The sequence below is a fragment of the Bufo bufo genome, chromosome 1, assembly GCF_905171765.1.
Source record: "Bufo bufo chromosome 1, aBufBuf1.1, whole genome shotgun sequence".
Classification (NCBI taxonomy): domain Eukaryota; kingdom Metazoa; phylum Chordata; class Amphibia; order Anura; family Bufonidae; genus Bufo; species Bufo bufo.
Window position 1 is genome coordinate 191,543,186 of NC_053389.1, and position 19,245 is coordinate 191,562,430.

Genomic DNA, 19,245 nt, shown 5'->3' on the forward strand with positions numbered 1-19,245 from the left:
CCACTATGTAGGCCACACAAAGTGACTTCAGACCTGAACTGGTCCTTAAAAAGTGGGTTTTGGCAATTTTCTTAAAAATTTGAAGAATTGCTTCTAAACTTCTAAGCCTTCTAACGTCCTAAAAAAATAAAATGACATTTCCAAAATGATGCCAACATAAAGTAGACATATGGGGAATGTTAAGTAACAAATATTTTATGAGGTATCCCTTTGTTTTAAAAGCAGAGAAATTGAAATTTAGAAAATTGCGAATTTTTCAAATTTTTGGGTAAATTTGATTTTTTCATAAATAAAGGTGAAATATTTTGACTCAAATTTATGATTATCATGAAGTACAATGTGTCACGAGAAAACATTCTCTGAATGACTTGGATAAATAAAGGCGTTCCAAAGTTATTACCACATAAAGTGAGATATGTCAGTTTTGCAAAATTTGGCCTGGTCAGGAAGGGGGCAAATGGCCCAGATGGCAAGTGGTTAAAGAGGCCCTGACCTCGGATCGTATTAAGGACCTCATGTTTTTGGAGAGGCTCTGAGACTCCTCCGCCACCAATTTATCGATACATGGCGTGCATAATGGCTTAGAATAAGAGTATGCTAGGGCCACTCTGCATCCTGCACACTCCTTATGCTTTGTTTTTGAAGCCGCTTTTTTGGGGGTCTTTGCAACCTAAAACAAGTCAAAAACAACACCCCATTAATAAAAAGATCCACCTCACCACTGATCTTTGTCCCCACTCCTCAGGACCGGTACCGGACTAGCGGACCTCGAGGGTTCCAGGAGTTCGGCGCGTCCATCTGCTGGCTCTGTCATCTTTGACTGAAAGGAGGCTCTTCAGCACAGCACTGTGTGCTAATCAGCTGGCTGGATTCCCCCGCAGCCCTATTTATATTTTAAAAGACACGCCTAGGCTATTCTGGCGCTTTTTCCCTTACTTCCGGGTTAATCCCCGCCCCGTCGCACCGGAAGGTGCGCGCATGCGCAGACGCCAACAGGAAGCCGGGCAAAACGCCATACAGCATGAGGGAAGCCGCTTGAACACGGCCACAGCGGCTTCCTCGGGATCGGCGCCGGAATGCAGGGGAAAGGCAGACTTTAGGCAGCAGCTCCGGAGAGCTTTCAGCCGCCTGGGGAAGGCCTCCCACCGGATCAGAACCTGGGCCTCCCCCCAGCTGCAGGTGAGAACCATCTTCAGAACTTCCCAGGAACTTCCTATCCGGAGGACAGGAAACCTGAACTGGTGCTTGGTGGGGGTGTGAACCTTTTATCTTCTCAGGTTTCCTGTCCCGGATGGGAGGTCCCTGGTCGCATGGGGTGCCGTCATGGGTGAGGGGAAAAGTATGTCTTGCCTACAGTCAAGCATTGTGGTGGAAGTGTAATGGTTTGGGGCTGTATGAGCGCTGACGGCTGTGGGGAACTACAGTTCATTGAGGGAACCATGAATGCCAACATGTACTGTGACATACTGAAGCAGAGAATGATCCCCTCCCTTTGTAAACTGGGCCCCAAACACACCTCAAAACACACTCCCCACGACCCCAAACACACCTCCAAGATCACCACTGTCCTGTTAAAGAAACTTAAGGTAAAAGGTGCTGGACTGGCCAAGCATGTCTCCAGACATAGACCCTATTGAGCATCTGTGGGGCATGCTCAAACGGAAGGTGGAGGAGCGCAAGTTCTCTAACATCCACCAGCTCTGTGATGTTGTCATGGAGGAGTGGATTTCAGTGGCAACCTGTGAAGCTCTAGTGAAATCCATGCCCAAGAGAGTCAAGGTAGTGCTGGAAAATAATGGTGGCCACACAAAGTATTGACACTTTGGGCACAATTTGGCTATTTTCACTTAGGGGTGTACTCACTTTTGTTGCCAGCAGTTTAGACATTAATGGCTGTGTGTTGAGTTATTTTGAGGTCACACCAAATTTACACTGTTATACCAGCTGTACACTGACTAATTTACATTGCATCAAAGTGTCATGTCTTCAGTGTTGTCCCATGAAAAGATTTAAGAAAATATTTACAAAAATGTGCGGGGTGTACTTACTTTTGTGAGGGGGAAAAAAAAATAAATATATATATATATATATATATATATACACACACTTCAGGACTACCCCTCGTGTGTGTGTATAGATAGATATCTCACTTGGTAGTCCTGCGGTATATATTTATCTATCTATTCATCTATTACTAGGGTAGTCTTGCAGTATAGAAATCTAGGTGTAGTCCAGCAGTGTAAATATAATATATATTAGTCCTGACTCCAGCAGTGTGTGTGTGTGTGTGTGTGTGTGTGTGTGTATGTGTATATATATATATATATATATATATATATATATATATAATATTACCCCTAGTAATCTGTATATATGTATAGTCCTTCATGACATATCTATTATTAGGGGTAGTCCTGCGGTGTAAATTATATACATATATACACTGCAGAACTACCCCTAACAAAAGATTTATATACCACAGGACTACCCCTAGTGATAAATTTATATACTGCAGAACTAGCTCTAATAATGTGTTAATATATACAGTATATATATCTTGCATGACTACCACGATTAATCTGTATGAATTGTAAGGAACCGTACTCACTTGACCAGTGTACAGAAGCAGGGACACCCCAAAAGTCTTCTTTATTTAGGCTTTTCCAAATAAGACGCTGCTGGGACCTTTTTTGCTGGATTTGATTTGGGGATTGCCCCTTCCCGTGCAGCGTGAATAGGATCGTGAGCTGTTACCTTTGCTTCACATTTCCAAATAAGTACAGCCGATAAATCTGGATCACAGCCAGGTCAAACAATCACAGCACCCACTGACAGTGTTACCTCACACTGACTACTTTCTTCCCCAGACTGAGACACACCTAAGTCCAGCAGCAAGATTAAATAGAATCCCTGGACATGAGCATGCCCCAAGTCCCGGACTGGAGCATGGGGAACAGGCACCCACCCAGCACATGTTCCCAGTAAAAGCTCGACCCGGACTAGCTGGAACCAGCTATGCTATCTATCATGGTGTCCACCAACTACCTTAGTGGACACCTAATCTAGGGGCCTTTACTCCACCAAGGCCGGGCACCTTGGTGACACGTTCCCGGTGCAAACAAAACCCCTTTTAGAATGCTTCCTGCAGCATTCTGGGTGAGACATATCTCCCATCATAAATGACTCCTGTCACTGCCTCACAGAATGTATAGTCCTGCTTAGGAAACTTGCCTGCCTGCCAGTCCTTTCGTCCACCTGAATGCTTGTCCGCATTTCTGGTACGTCCGCCCATCTGACCATGCACCTGACTGCCTGCCTTTGTTGTCCATCTGCCTGATCATGTGTACACCCCTGTGAATGCCACAGCCCGATCCCGACAGCAGGTAGGGATCTACATGTTTTCAATTATGCAGGAAGTCTACTACTGCAGGGATGCTCAACCTGTGGCCCTCCAGCTGTTGCAAAACTACAACTCCCAGCATGCCCGAATAGGCTCTCCAGGCACGCTGGGAGCTGTGGTTTTGCAACAGCTGGAGGGCCGCAGGTTGGGCGTGCCTGTACTACTGCATATATAGTAGATGTCCTGCATATAGGGCATATTTACTAATATATGTGCAGGAGATTTACGATATACTATCTATACACTATATGTAGGATATCTACTATATATACTTTATATATTGTAGATCTCCTTCTTTTAGTGCATATAGTAGTATATGTGTAAGATATCTACTAAGTATACACTTTGGGGGAGATCTATCAAACGGGCATAAAGTAGAACTGGCTTAGTTGCCCATAGCAACCAATCAGATTCCACCATTCATTTTTCACAGCTCCTTTGGAAAATGAAAGGAGGAATCTGATTGATTGCTATGGGCAACGAAGCGAGTTCTACTTTACAACAGTTTTATAAATGACCCCATATATGTATACACCAGACCTGGCATGGCAGACACTGAACAAATGTGCTATGCTGTACATAGCATTGTGTGTCTTATTTACGCACTAAATCGTCACACTATACTAATCTGTGTGGGAAAAGTGACAGTTCACTGTGCGAACTGCACACAAATATTGTATTCAGAACAGAGTGCATGTTGTGACCACATAAGACCTGCCAGTAAATGAGATCTATATAATGCTTATAATGCCATTATTCTGACTACCTTTATCAGCAGAAATATCTATTGCTGTTTACAAATAATGTACTTTCTACAGAATGGAACGCTCAATATCTCTGAATAGAAAGTGATAAATAGATCTGCTGATTACAAGTGGTAGCATACAAGCAGTCTGTATGTAAGTGGCTAATAGCTGTTCAAGGAGATACTGGAGCTATGAGCTATTAGCTATGTAACAGGATTTGGAGGAGAAGGGAGGGGTGCAGAGCTGTGCTGGTGCATGTGAAATCAACAGACAGGAGAGAGGTCATGTGACCAGAGCAAAAGGAACACCCACAGAGCCTCACAGGAGATGAGAAGAGTGAGTAGAAGTCATGTAAGAGCATTTCTGAGAGCATGTCAAGCAAAGCTGATACCAGTAAACAAACAAGTGCAATTTTATTATGTGCTGCATTACAGTAAGATATGGATTTATAAATTTTTAACGCTCAAAGGTATCCATAGCCTTTATATTTGTATATTTAATGTAAGTGATCTAGCTTTCTTAGATGTATAAGTGGGGTCAGTAGACACAAACGGGGTCATTTATCGAACTGGTGTTTAGTAGAACTTAGTTTCCATTAGCAATCAGATTCCATCTTTCAGTTTTGACAGCTCCCTTGGAAAATTAAAGTTGGAATCTAATTGGTTGCTATGGGCAACTAAAAGCCAGTTCTACCATACACCAGTTTGATAAATGACCTCAAAAATGTCTGCCTTGATTTTTCCATATCCCTTAAAGTTTTTGGGCAAGAAGGCTGAATACATTTTTACAATCAAATAACTCCCGTGAAAAATGAAAATCTTTAAACAATTGAAACGTTTCAATTTTGCACCCGCTCTCCACCACTGCTTCCCTGACAAAGTGTTCATCAAGTGACAAAAGTGGAAGCTTTGCCTCTCCAACCCAGTAATATGAAGCTCCTAAGTAATCAATAAAAATCAGATGTCCTCCTGGTTTGATCAGAGATACAACGTTCTTAAGAGAAATTTTAAAGTCTGTTAAAGTTTTGCAGGTACATATAAGGCAGCCGGCAACTAACACACAGTCTGATAAAGGAAGAGAATTAGGATGTAGTGGATTGCTCAAGGTGACATCAGACTTCATGAGAGAGACCATTCTTCTTATCTTCTCCTCTTTCCCCCTCAGAGTTGATCTAGGAGGAAAAGTGGGATTAAATTTCAGCAGTGGGATGATACAATTGGTTGAATCAGCTTTAAGAGTTTCTCTGACCCCCCAAAGCAATTTTAATTTAGGTCCTGAAAGTGATTACCATAAAGAAAAAAAAAGATACTTATCTATTTATTGATATTCCTTTCCAGCATTGAGAGCCTCATCCCCACTGCTTCTGGTCCCCAATGGACTGGAAGAGTGACGCTCAGTCCATCATCACATAAAATGCTGCAGCTTTTCACTGGACAGCAGTTATGTTTTACTTGGGGGCACGTCACTGCTGAAGCCAGTGAATGGCTGCAGTGGTGCACATGATTGATGGGACATCACAATTCCGGTCCATAGGGGACCAGAAACAATGGGGATGAAACACCAGTGAATAGGTGAGTGCTTGTTTTCTTTATGCTAATCACTTTCAATACCAGAATTAAAATTGCTATGGGGGTTCGGAAAACCCTCTTAGGCACTCATCAAATGACATACAAACTACAGTAACTTTGATACTACTAACTGCCTGAGAGAAAAAAAACTTTATTAACCCCTTAAGGACTTAGGACGTACCGGTACGGCATGTTTCCCGAGTCCTTAAGGACCCATGACGTACTGGTACGTCATGAGTTTAAAATAAGATTGCGGCGCCCCGGGGGTTAATCCGAACGGGATGCCGGCTGAAATCATTCAGCTGGCATCCTGTCACAACGCCGGGGGGGGGGGGGGGGGTCAATTCAGACCTGCGGTTTGCTGCGCTTTTAGCCGATTCTGATCCCCGCGGTCAGAACTTTAAAATGCCCGAAATAAAGTTTTTTATTAACCCCCCCTGCACCCCTGAATGATATTATGTGGGTGGGTGGTGCAGGGGGGGTGTCGCAGGCGGTGCGGGAGGCGGGCGGTGCGGCATGCGGGATCGCGATCCCTCGCCCACCTCCCCTTGAATAATCGTTGGTGGACAGTGGTTATACCAGGGTGTCAGCACATTGCTGACACCCTGGTATAAACGGCTGACATCGGTGATGCTATGTCAGCCGTTTAACCCTTTCCATACAGCGGTCCGTACGGACCGCTGTATGGAAAAGGTTAACAGCTCAGGGAGCACCCTCCCTCTCCCATCAGGGGGCTGCTGTGCCTTTGCAGCCCCCCGATGGGAGAGGGGGAGAGCCCCCCGACAGCCCCATCCTTACCCTTCCCCGTCTGCGCAGTTGTGGCTACAACTGAGCAGACTGGGAAGGTTCCCATGGCAACAGGATACCTTCTCAGGCATCCTGCTGTCCATGGTGCTGAACAGATCTATGCTAAAGGCATAGATCTGTTCAAAGTGTAAGTAAAATACAGTACAGCACCCTATATAGGGTACTGTACTGTATTATACAGACATCAGACCCACTGTATCTTCAAGAACCAAGTGGGTCTGGGTCAAAAAATGAAAAAAGTTAAGAAAAAAAAAAACACTTATCACTGAATAAAAAAATAAAATAAAAATACACTACACATATTAGGTATCGCCGCGTCCGTAACGACCTGATCTATAAAACGGTCATGTTACTTTCCCCGCACGGTGAACGCCATAAAAATAAAAAAATAAACTATGAGAAAATTGAAATTTTGCCGACCTTACTTCCCAAAAAAGGTAATAAGTGATCAAAAAAGTCGCATGTACGCCAAAATAGTACCAATCAAACCGTCATCTCATCCCGCAAAAATCATACCCTACCCAAGATGATCGCCCAAAAACTGAAAAAACAATGCTCTTAGACTATGGAAACACTAAAACATGTTTTGTTTTTTTTTGTTTCAAAAATGAAATCATTGTGTAAAACTTAAATAAAAAAAAAGTATACATATTAGGTATCGACGCGTCCGTATCGACCGGCTCTATAAAAATATCACATGACCTAACCCCTCAGATGACCACCGTAAAAAAACAAAAATAAAAACGGTGTAAAAAAAGATATTTTTTGTCATCTTACGTCACAAAAAGTGTAATAGCAAGCGATCAAAAAGTCATATGCACCCCAAAATAGTGCCAATCAAACCATCTCATTCCACAAAAAATGAGACTCAACTTAAGATAATCGCCCAAAAACTGAAAAAACTATGGCTCTTAGACTATGGAGACACTAAAACATTTTTTTTGTTTTAAAAATGAAATCATTGTGTAAAACTTACATAAATAAAATAAATTGTATACATATTAGGTATCGCCACGTCCGTGACAACCTGCTCTATAAAATTACCACATGATCTAACCTGTCAGATGAATGTTGTAAATAACAAAAAAAAAAACGTGCCAAAAAATCTATTTCTTGTTACCTTGCCGCACAAAAAAGTGTAATATAGAGCAACCAAAAATCATATGTACCCTAAACTAGTACCAACAAAACTGCCACCCTATCCCGTAGTTTCTAAAATGGGGTCACTTTTTTGGAGTTTCTACTCTAGGGGTGCATCAGGGGGGCTTCAAATGGGACATAGTGTCAAAAAACCAGTCCAGCAAAATCTGGCTTCCAAAAACCATACGGCGCACCTTTCCCTCTACGCCCTACTGTGTGCCTGTACAGTAGTTTACGGCCACATATGGGGTGTTTCTGTAAACGGCAGAGTCAGGGCAATAAAGATACAGTCTTGTTTGGCTGTTAACCCTTGCTTTGTTAGTGGAAAAAATGGGTTAAAATGGAAAATTAGGCAAAAAAAATGAAATTCTCAAATTTCATCCCCATATGCCAATAACTCTTGTGCAACACCTAAAGGGTTAACGAAGTTTGTAAAATCAGTTTTGAATACCTTGAGGGGTGTAGTTTATAGAATAGGGTCATTTTTGGGCGGTTTCTATTATGTAAGCCTCGCAAAGTGACTTCAGACCTGTAGTGGTCCCTAAAAATTGGGTTTTTGTAAATTTCTGAAAAATTTCAAGATTTGCTTCTAAACTTCTAAGCCTTGTAACATCCCCAAAAAATAAAATATCATTCCCAAAATGCTACAAACATGAAGTAGACATATGGGGAATGTAAAGTCATCACAATTTTTGGGGGTATTACTATGTATTACAGAAGTAGAGAAACTGAAACTTTGAAATTTGCAAATTTTTCTAAATTTTTGGTAAATATGGTATTTTTTTTATGCAAAAAAATTTACTTTTTTGACCCAATTTTAGCAGTGTCATGAAGTACAATATGACGAAAAAACAATCTCAGAACGGCCTGGATAAGTCAAAGCATTTAAAGTTATCAGCACTTAAAGTGACACTGGTCAGATTTGCAAAAAATGGTCAAGTCCTTAAGGTGAAATAGGGCTGAGTCCTTAAGGGGTTAAAGAGAACTGGTTAAAAAGTTGGAACCAACTGCCCTTAATCAGTGTGAATTCACGCTTAGGCAAGGTGCCCAATTAAAGTGATCAAAGTATTGATCTCAATATACACATCCTTTATGTAATCTGAGTATGGCTATTTGGACTCATGGGATTTACAGTTAGACTTCATTGGGATATTGATCTCAATATATTCATTTTGTATGCCATTGGACTACAACTGTTTGGGTTCCCGATTGTTGTGGACTGTTTATCTTTGTGCCATTTTTGACAATTGATGGTGACAAATATCTATACATTAGGTGGTGATGATCTCTATCCCTTTGTCAGGTTATCCTTGGGGTCTCTAGGAGGTTCCTGAATCTGATACAGGATCGCCCATATCAGGGTGGCTATTCTGTTTTTAGACAAGGGTCCAAGCTATCAGGGACAGATAATAGGGAGAGGTTCTCTTCCCTTACTCAAATCTAACTGATTGTGAAATTGTTACTCACACCATGAGTTTATTGATATTTTCCTTCATATTAGAAGTTATGTTTTAATGTTGATGGTTCTGAGAATAGATTTGATACTAGTAAACCTCCATTATATATGACTTACAGAAAGTTGACCAATCAGCATAGCCACTGGTACTGTAACGTGGCCATGATGGCTTCAATTCTGGTCTTAAAGGGATCCTGTCATCTCGTTTTAGGTTATAGAGATGGGACATGCACGGCTAGATCGCCGCTAGCATGTCCGCAATATACCGGTCCTATAGGGCTGTGTCCTTTTATTTAGTTTAAAAAATGATTTTAGAGATATGTAAATGAGCCTTGTAAGGTGCCCAAAGGGCTGTACTAACCTTCTTGGTGCCCAGCCACACACCCCTGTGAAGGAGCCCAGCACCGCCTGCGTCCTCCAAATCTCCTCCTTTCTTCATAGTTAGATTGCCGTAATCTTGCGATGCGCGAGCTCGCGCATGTGCAGTTCCTTTCCTGAGGCTGATGCCAGCACAGGGAAGGAACACTATACCGGCACTGCGCATGCGCGAGCTCGCGCATCGTGAGATTACGGCAACCTAACTGTGAAGAAAGGATGAGATTCAGAGGATGCAGGCGGTGCTGGGCTCCGTCACAGGGGGGCTTGGCTGGGCTCCAGGAAGGGTAGTACTGCCCCTTGGGCTCCTTACCAGGCTCATTTACATATCTCTAAAATCATTTTTAAACTAAATAAAAGCACACAGCCTATGGGACAGGTATATTGCAGACATGCTAGCGGCAATCTAGCCGTGCACGTCTGCATCTCTATAACCGAAAACGAGGTGACAGAATCCCTTTAACATGGATGTTTCTCCCTCCTGGGTGTACCTACACTACTGGGAACAATAAGTGTGCCAAACCAAGAAAGCTTCTGAACATACCTCCACCTCAGTTCAGAGCCCAGTAGAAAGACACTGTATGTGTCATTAGCTTCAAAGAGGCAGATATCTACAAATTCAGAGGTGAAATCAGCAAAGTAGCATACAGGCATCCAAACAGGAGCCCCCAAAATACTGCTGCTACCAATAAAAATACCACATTATTATTGTAACCTTAGCATATCAGTGTAACACCATAGGAATGCTACATGACACCCACTATGGAAAAAAAACATGGTGAATGGCATAGAAGGACACAGACAAGGGGTAATAAACATAAGCAATGACTATGACATAGTGGGGGAAGGCACACACAGCCAGAAGCCTGTCCTCATAGGGTACATATTAACCAAATTGAGTTACACAGAGTGGCAAAAGTGGACAATGGCTACACAGAGAGCTAGAGAAAGCACATAGTTACATAGTTAATATGGTTGAAAAAAGACATAACTCCATCAAGTTCAACCAAGGGATAGGTGGGGACGTGAATCCCAGAAGGAAGTGAGACTCAGATTTTTACACATTTTCATAAATATTAATATCATTTACTTTTAAGAATACATCGAAGCCCTTTTTAAAACACTCCACTGTTCCTGCTGTGGCCACGTCCGGAAGAAGTCTATTTCATAGATTCACAGTTCTTACAGTAAAGAAGCTTTGACGCTTACGGACACAGAACTTTTTCTTCTCCAGTCGGAGGCAGTGCCCCCTTGTCTATTGAGGGCATTTTACATGGAACAGTTTTCACCATATTTTTCACCACATACATGATATCTGTTCTTCCAGTATAATTGGTTTAAGAGCTCATGCGAATGCATTTTAAGTCCATGTCCAAAAAATGGGGATCAAACGTGGACCCGTTCATCTCTATGGGTCCCCAACAAAATGCAGTTGTCATCTGTGTGCTGTCCGCATCCATGCAGCCATTCTGCAACTTATAGAATGTGTTCTATTCTTGTCCATTTTGAGGACAAATATAGGTAGTTCTATTAGCAAAATGCAGCATGCACACGTCCGGTATCCCTATTTTGTGGATCTGCAGTTTGCGGACCTCAAAATACATACGGTCATGTGTATGAGGCCTAAGTGTTTGTTGCCTGTAAATCCACTGTGCTACCTTTTTCAAGAGTCTTTTGTCCAGGTCTCCTCCTCTTGAGGATTGATGGACCTACATATTGGCTACCACCGACACACGTTGCCAGATAAACTATGGTACTTCCTCATTTTTACAGTTGACAAATTTCCAGTTTAAATTATAAATCAAGTAAAGATACTTGTAAACTGCTTACTACCATTCAGAATAGAGCCACATGCTATGCAAGAGCCACATCTGAAAATGTGCATTGTTCTGTTCGTCAGTCATGTCTAACTCGTAGGGGACTGATATGAACTATAGACCAGCCGGTCTCATAGATTTCCCCGTCTGTGGTATGTGATAGATTGACTACTGAACACCAGATGTCCAATATCCAGGTCAATGTATAGCAGATTGGTCGGCACTCCCAGTTGATAAGGTGGTGCTCAGTGGTACAAAAGGTAATTGGATCAAGTGTATCAAAACCACGGCACTCAAAATAGTTGAATTCAATCGTAGTGATTTATTAATTCCATCCAATAAAATGTTATGCAAATGGACAACGTTTCGGTCCAATCCTAGACCTTGTTCATGGTCTATATACAAAGATGTCAGCTAAGGAGAGCGCGCTATGCAGCATGTGACGTCATGCCAGATGGGTGCATGCACTCTAAAGTAAGTAAAGATCAGGAGCGGCAGGGCAATGTTGTGGCCTGCACGTGCACGGCATAGCGCAGCGCTAGTAAGGAGTAGGTGGCTCAGCTGGCGCATGTGCCCGTCTGGCATGATGTCAGATGCCGCACAGTGCTCTCTCCTTATCTGACATCTTTGTATATAGGCCGTGAACAAGGTCTAGGATTGGACTGAAACGTTGGCCATCTGCATAACATTTTATTGGATGGAATTAATAAATCACTACGATTGAATTCAACTATTTTGAGTGCTGTGGTTTTGATCAGTGTCGGACTGGGGTACTTAGGGCACAGCAGTGTAACTGATTCTGGGGGCCCACCTTAGGGCTTCTGCACACTAACTTATTTTTTTCCATGTCTGTACTAGTCACTTCACTTCAATGGGGCCGCAAAAAAATTATAAATGACTCTGTGTGCATTCCGTGTCTGTATGTCCGCATGGCCGTTCTGCAAAATGATCGAACATGTCCTATTATTGTCCACATTACAGACAAGGATAGGACTCTTCTATTAGAGGCCGGCTGTTCTGTTCCGCATAATGTGGAATGCACACACCCGGTATCCATGTTTTGCAGATCTGCAATTTGCAGACTGCAAAACATCCAACGGTCGTGTTCATGAGCCCTTACAGTGATAACAGAAACATTAAAGATGAAGTATGATGGCAAATATTGGGGCCCCCAGAACCAGTTACACTGCTGGGCCCTAAGTACACCAGTCCGACACTGATCATTTATGCCTAACCCTATTAAGTGTAGCACACTTAAAGGGGTTGTCTCACTTCATCAATTGGCATTTATAATGTAGAGAAAATTAATACAAGGCACTTACTAATGTATTCTGATTCTCCATATTGGCTCCTTTCCATCACATTATACACTGCTCGTATCCATGGTTTTGACCACTCTGCAATCCAGCAGTGGTGGCCGTGCTCGCAAACTATAGGTAAAGGTGTTGGCCTATTGTCACTACCAGAGCTTTGGGACGTTCTCACAGCTCTGTTTCTCCACCCCTGTGATGATGTCACTACTAGAGCTGGGAGGAGTTCTCACTACTCTGTTTACTTTTGGTTTCTTTCACCACAGCTGTCCTTCATGTGTTTGATTTTCCTCTCTTTATATCACCCCTCCTCCTATGATAGGATGTGGATTATAGTTCTCACTTCAGTTGTAGCTCTGGCTTTAGTTTCTTCACTTGTAGCTATCAGTTCACTGGACCTGTGTTCTGCTGCAGCTAGCACTCTGGATATTGCCAGCCTGTCCTTGGATCCGTCTTCTCTGCGGCTGCAACACCTCCAGCTAAGTGTGCAGACATTGTTGTGTTCCTGTTTATTTTCTTACTGGATCTGAGGTGGCCACGGTTCCCTCCATATACTGAGTAGGGCACTGGTGGCCGTGCCCCTTCCACTATTGTAGGGGTTACAGTGGTCATTAGTCTTAGGCACGTGGGCATGCCTCTTTCCGCCATTTGGATCCGGGCATGTGCTTTAGCAGAATAGGGAGAGCGTTGAGGGTCGGACAGGGGTCACCCGTTATCCTCCCTAGTTCTGGGTCCAGTCAGTGGCTCTGTGCTGTGTATTACTATTGTTGCCCACATACAGCCGTGACATTATAATCCACCAAAACCGTCCTTTTTTGACATGGATCCGCTTTCTGGCCTGGTTGACCGCATGCAGGGTCTTTCTTTGGAAGTAGCGGATCTCCGTCAATCTATGACTCAGCTTCAAGCATTGGGCCCTGCTCCGGCTCATGGAGTCTGTTGCGAGCCAAAGGTCTCACTTCCGGAGACGTTCTCCGGGGGCAGTGAGAATTTTGTTCGTTTCAGAGAGGCATGCAAACTCCATTTTTGCTTGTGTCCTCACTCTTCTGGTAATCAAGAGCAGAGGGTGAGGATTGTCATCTCCCTGCTCAGGGGTAATGCTCAGACTTGGGCTTTTTCGCTGCCATCAGGGGATCCCTCCCTTCGATCCGTGGAGGGATTTTTTGTGGCCCTGGGGCAGATTTATGATGACCCGGATCGTGTTGCTCTGGCCGAATCTAACCTACGTGTTTTATGCCAGAACAAACGGTCTGCGGAGCTTTATTGTTCTGAATTTCGGAGATGGGCAGCTGATTCGGGTTGGAATGATGCTGCACTCCGGAGTCAGTTCTGTCATGGTCTCTCGGAGAGATTAAAAGATGCGTTTGCTTTCCATGAGAGACCAACGTCCTTAGAGTCTGCCATGTCATTGGCGGTACGCCTTGACAGGCGTCTAAGAGAAAGAAACGAGACCTCTCTGTCCAGCCATTGTCAGTCTAGGGGAAGTGGTGCGGACTCATTCAGTGTGCAGGGGCCTCATCCTGTCTCGCTCCCCTCTGAGGAGGAGCCCATGCAGCTAGCTCGACTTGCCCCTGATAAAAGAGGATTTAGTCCTCAGAGTATGGTCTGTTTTTGTTGTGGGGGCATAGGTCATTTGGCAAATGTTTGTCCATCTAGGAGATTCTTGAACCGTACTAAGAGCGATAATAAGAGAAAAATCTCAAAAGGTAAATCATCAAGTTCTGCTTCATCTGCTACTTTGGGCAAAGTTGATGTAGGATTTGATGCTTTTCCTCTGACCTGCAGTTCCCGTTTTCTCCTGTCTGCCAGGGTGGCGCTAGAGAGCAAAGTCATTTCTTGTGAGATTTTTGTCGATAGTGGAGCGGCCGTCAATCTTATTGACACTCAATTTGTAGCCATGCATGGTTTTCAGGTTTGCACATTAGATAAAGATATACCTGTTTTTGCTATTGACTCTGCTCCGCTCTCACAGAGATCTCTGAAAGGCATTGTTCACAATATCCGGCTAGCTGTAGGTGACACTCATGTGGAGGATATATCTTGTTTTGTCCTTAACGGATTGCCGTCTCCTCTAGTTTTGGGGTTACCCTGGCTCACTAGACATAACCCCACTATTGATTGGCAAGGAAGGCAAATAAATGAGTGGAGTGACTTTTGTAGAGAGAATTGTCTCACAGCGACTTTTGCAGAGGTGTCTACTAAAACGGTGCCATCATTTCTCTCTGATTTCTCTGACGTGTTTTCCGAGAGCGGTGTTCAAGAGCTACCTCCTCACCGGGAGTTTGACTGTCCCATTAACCTCATTCCCGGCGCCAAGCTGCCAAAAGCACGCCTCTACAATCTCTCACAACCGGAAAGAATCGCTATGCGAACTTACATCTCCGAGAGTCTCGAAAAGGGGCATATTCGTCCCTCAAAGTCACCTGTGGCCGCGGGTTTTTTTTTTTGTTAAAAAGAAAGATGGCTCTCTGAGACCTTGCCTAGATTTTAGGGAGCTGAACCGTATCACAATTCGCGATCCCTATCCCCTTCCTCTGATCCCGGACCTCTTCAATCAAATTGTTGGGGCCAAGGTGTTTTCCAAATTGGATTTGAGAGGCGCGTACAACCTGGTCAGGGTCAGAGAGGGGGATGAATGGAAAACGGCCTTTAATACCCCTGACGGGCATTTCGAGAATCTCGTTATGCCTTTCGGCCTGATGAATGCTCCGGCCGTCTTTCAGCATTTTGTTAATAGTATTTTCTATCATTTAATGGGGAAATTTGTATTGGTGTATCTTGATGATATTTTGATTTTTTCCCCTGATGTTCAGACCCATCAGGATCATCTTTTTCAGGTTCTGCAGATTCTGCGGGAAAATAAATTGTACGCCAAGCTGGAGAAATGTCTTTTTATGGTATCGGAGATTCAATTTCTGGGTTTTCTCCTCTCTGCTTCTGGTTTTCGCATGGATCCCGAGAAGGTCCGTGCTGTACTTGAGTGGGAGCTTCCTGAGAATCAGAAGGCATTGATGCGCTTTCTGGGTTTTGCGAACTATTACAGAAAGTTCATTTTGAATTATTCCTCTGTTGTCAAACCCCTCACTGACATGACAAAAAAGGGGGCGGATTTTTCCTCTTGGTCGGAGGAGGCGCTTGCAGCCTTTTCTAAGATTAAAGAGAATTTTGCGTCTGCTCCCGTCTTGGTGCATCCCGATGTTTCCTTACCTTTTATTGTTGAGGTGGATGCTTCCGAGGTGGGTGTGGGTGCGGTTTTGTCCCAGGGCCCTTCCCCTGCCAAGTGGCGACCCTGTGCCTTTTTCTCTAAAAAACTCTCCCCGGCAGAGAGAAACTATGATGTGGGCGATAGGGAGTTGTTGGCCATCAAGTTGGCTTTCGAGGAATGGCGCCATTGGTTGGAGGGGGCCAGGCACCCTATCACCGTTTTTACCGACCATAAGAATCTGGCATACTTGGAGTCGGCCAGGCGTATGAATCCGAGACAGGCCAGATGGTCTCTGTTCTTCTCCAGATTCAATTTTGTTGTTACATTCCGACCTGGGATAAAAAATGTGAAGGCTGATGCTCTCTCTCGCTGTTTTCCGGGAGGAGGAAACTCCGAGGACCCGGGTCCCATTTTGGCGGAGGGGGTAGTTGTTTCTGCTCTATATTCCGATTTGGAGGCCGAGGTCCAGGCTGCCCAGACTGAGACACCTGCCCGTTGTCCTTCTGGGAAGTTGTTCGTGCCTCCTGAGCTACGTCACAAACTCTTTAAGGAGCATCATGATACGGTTCTTGCTGGTCACCCCGGGAGTAGAGCCACGGTGGATCTTATTGCTCGGAGATTTTGGTGGCCGGCTCTTCGTAAGTCGGTGGAGGGTTTTGTGGCTGCTTGTGAGACGTGCGCTCGCGCTAAGGTCCCTCGTTCACGGCCTTCAGGTTCCCTTCTCCCATTACCCATTCCTTCCCGTCCTTGGACACACCTGTCCATGGACTTTATCACGGATCTTCCTCGTTCCTCGGGGAAGTCGGTGATCCTGGTGGTGGTGGACCGTTTTAGCAAGATGGCTCATTTCGTACCTTTCCCTGGTTTACCCAATGCTAAAACGTTGGCGCAAGCTTTTGTCGACCATATTGTTAAATTGCACGGCATTCCCTCTGATATTGTTTCCGATAGAGGCACGCAGTTTGTGTCCAGGTTCTGGAAGGCTTTCTGTTCTCGCCTGGGGGTTCGGCTGTCCTTCTCTTCTGCTTTTCATCCGCAGTCGAATGGTCAGACTGAGCGCCTCAATCAGAATCTGGAGACATATTTGCGCTGTTTTGTTTCAGAGAACCAGGAGGATTGGTGTTCATTTCTCCCTCTTGCTGAGTTTGCTCTGAACAACCGTCGTCAGGAATCTTCTGATAAGTCACCATTCTTTGGTGCATATGGGTTCCATCCACAGTTTGGGACATTCTCGGGAGGGGCTCTTTCTGGTTTACCTGAGGAGGAGAGATTTTCCTCGTCTTTGTCTACCATTTGGCAAAAGATTCAGGGTAATCTTAAAAAGATGAGTGAGAGGTATAAGCGTGTGGCTGATAAGAGACGTGTGCCTGGTCCGGACCTGAATGTGGGTGATCTGGTGTGGTTGTCTACTAGAAACATTAAGTTGAAGGTTCCCTCCTGGAAATTGGGTCCCAAGTTTATTGGGCCTTATAAAATCTTGTCAGTCATCAATCCTGTTGCCTTCCGTCTTGATCTTCCACGGGTTTGGAAGATACATAATGTATTTCACAGATCTCTCTTAAAACCATATGTCCAGCCCACGGTACCCTCCTCTTTGCCTCCTCCTCCGATTTTGGTTGATGGCAATCTGGAGTTTGAGGTTTCCAGAATTGTGGACTCTCGCATGGTCCGCGGTTCTCTTCAGTACCTCGTTCATTGGAAGGGTTATGGTCCTGAGGAGAGGATGTGGGTTCCGGTGTCGGACATTAAAGCCACTCGCCTCATTAGGGCATTTCATAGGGCTCATCCTGAGAAGGTGGGTCCTGGGTGTCCGGAGTCCACCCGTAGAGGGGGGGGTACTGTCACTACCAGAGCTTTGGGACGTTCTCACAGCTCTGTTTCTCCACCCCTGTGATGATGTCACTACTAGAGCTGGGAGGAGTTCTCACTACTCTGTTTACTTTTGGTTTCTTTCACCACAGCTGTCCTTCATGTGTTTGATTTTCCTCTCTTTATATCACCCCTCCTCCTATGATAGGATGTGGATTATAGTTCTCACTTCAGTTGTAGCTCTGGCTTTAGTTTCTTCACTTGTAGCTATCAGTTCACTGGACCTGTGTTCTGCTGCAGCTAGCACTCTGGATATTGCCAGCCTGTCCTTGGATCCGTCTTCTCTGCGGCTGCAACACCTCCAGCTAAGTGTGCAGACATTGTTGTGTTCCTGTTTATTTTCTGACTGGATCTGAGGTGGCCACGGTTCCCTCCATATACTGAGTAGGGCACTGGTGGCCGTGCCCCTTCCACTATTGTAGGGGTTACAGTGGTCATTAGTCTTAGGCACGTGGGCATGCCTCTTTCCGCCATTTGGATCCGGGCATGTGCTTTAGCAGAATAGGGAGAGCGTTGAGGGTCGGACAGGGGTCACCCGTTATCCTCCCTAGTTCTGGGTCCAGTCAGTGGCTCTGTGCTGTGTATTACTATTGTTGCCCACATACAGCCGTGACACCTATGCGCACTTCCAGCCTTTCGCTATAGTGTGTAAGAACGGCCACCACTGCTGGATTACAGGGTGGTAATAACCACGGATATGTGCTGTGTATCATGTGATGGAAAGGAGGCAATATGGACAATCACAGTACATTAGTAAGTGCCTTGTATTAACTGCATGATAAATGCCATTTACTGAAGTGAGACAACTCCTTTAACCCCTTTAAGCATAAATGTCTGGCATGAAATTTACCAAATCTTAACCTTTATAATTAAAAGGTTTGTCCTACCATAATGACCTATTGCCTATCTACAGGATAGGTGATACATATCAGATTGCTGGGGTCTGACTGCTGGAGCATCCACTGATCATGAAAAAAGGGGCCCTGAGACATTCAATTGCATTACCCCCTATCTATGTACACAAGGATCTTAAGAACACGTTCCCTTGATCATGGGGTCCCAGTAGTCAGACCCCCACCAATCAGACACTTATCACCTGTTGTGTCATAGCTGTTTCACCTTTTCACATTCCCTATCCTTAAAGGTTTTCTTTGGGTGTAAAAAAAATCAAAAATATTAAAATTAAAAATCTGGCCTAAAATAGAAATGCTCGCCTGTTAAAGGACCTGTGTCCACTTTTCTAGTTGTCCTCTATCCACAGGATAGTACAGCGATGGCTATTTCCAGTGGTCCCAAAGAGAATAAATGGAGAAGCAGGGCATATGTGTGGCCTCCCACACCATCAAAAAGGGGGAACAGGATCCGTTCCTGGGATAAGGGCGGGTCGCAGAATTGGACCCCACTAATCATAGGGTTATGCTCTATGGTGTGGCGAGGATAACTTGAAAACCTGGACAACCCCTTTAAATCCTCCACCACCAGTATCTCTTTACATGGCAGCAGTGATGTCTGTAAATACGGAATATCATCACTACCGTCATGTAAACCATAC

The 19,245-nt window shown here is 44.3% G+C and overlaps 1 protein-coding gene across 1 annotated transcript in view; it reads right to left on the reverse strand.

Moving 5' to 3' along the window:
* Window positions 1-4,700: 4,700 nt before the first annotated feature.
* LOC120986908 (nicotinamide N-methyltransferase-like) overlaps window positions 4,701-19,245 on the reverse strand; it is a 129,838-nt gene continuing 115,293 nt past the window's right edge. The window contains exon 4 of the mRNA XM_040415593.1: window positions 4,701-5,317. Coding sequence (XP_040271527.1) covers window positions 4,897-5,317 — 421 coding nt within the window. The 3' untranslated portion in view covers window positions 4,701-4,896. The remainder of the gene's footprint in view (window positions 5,318-19,245) is intronic.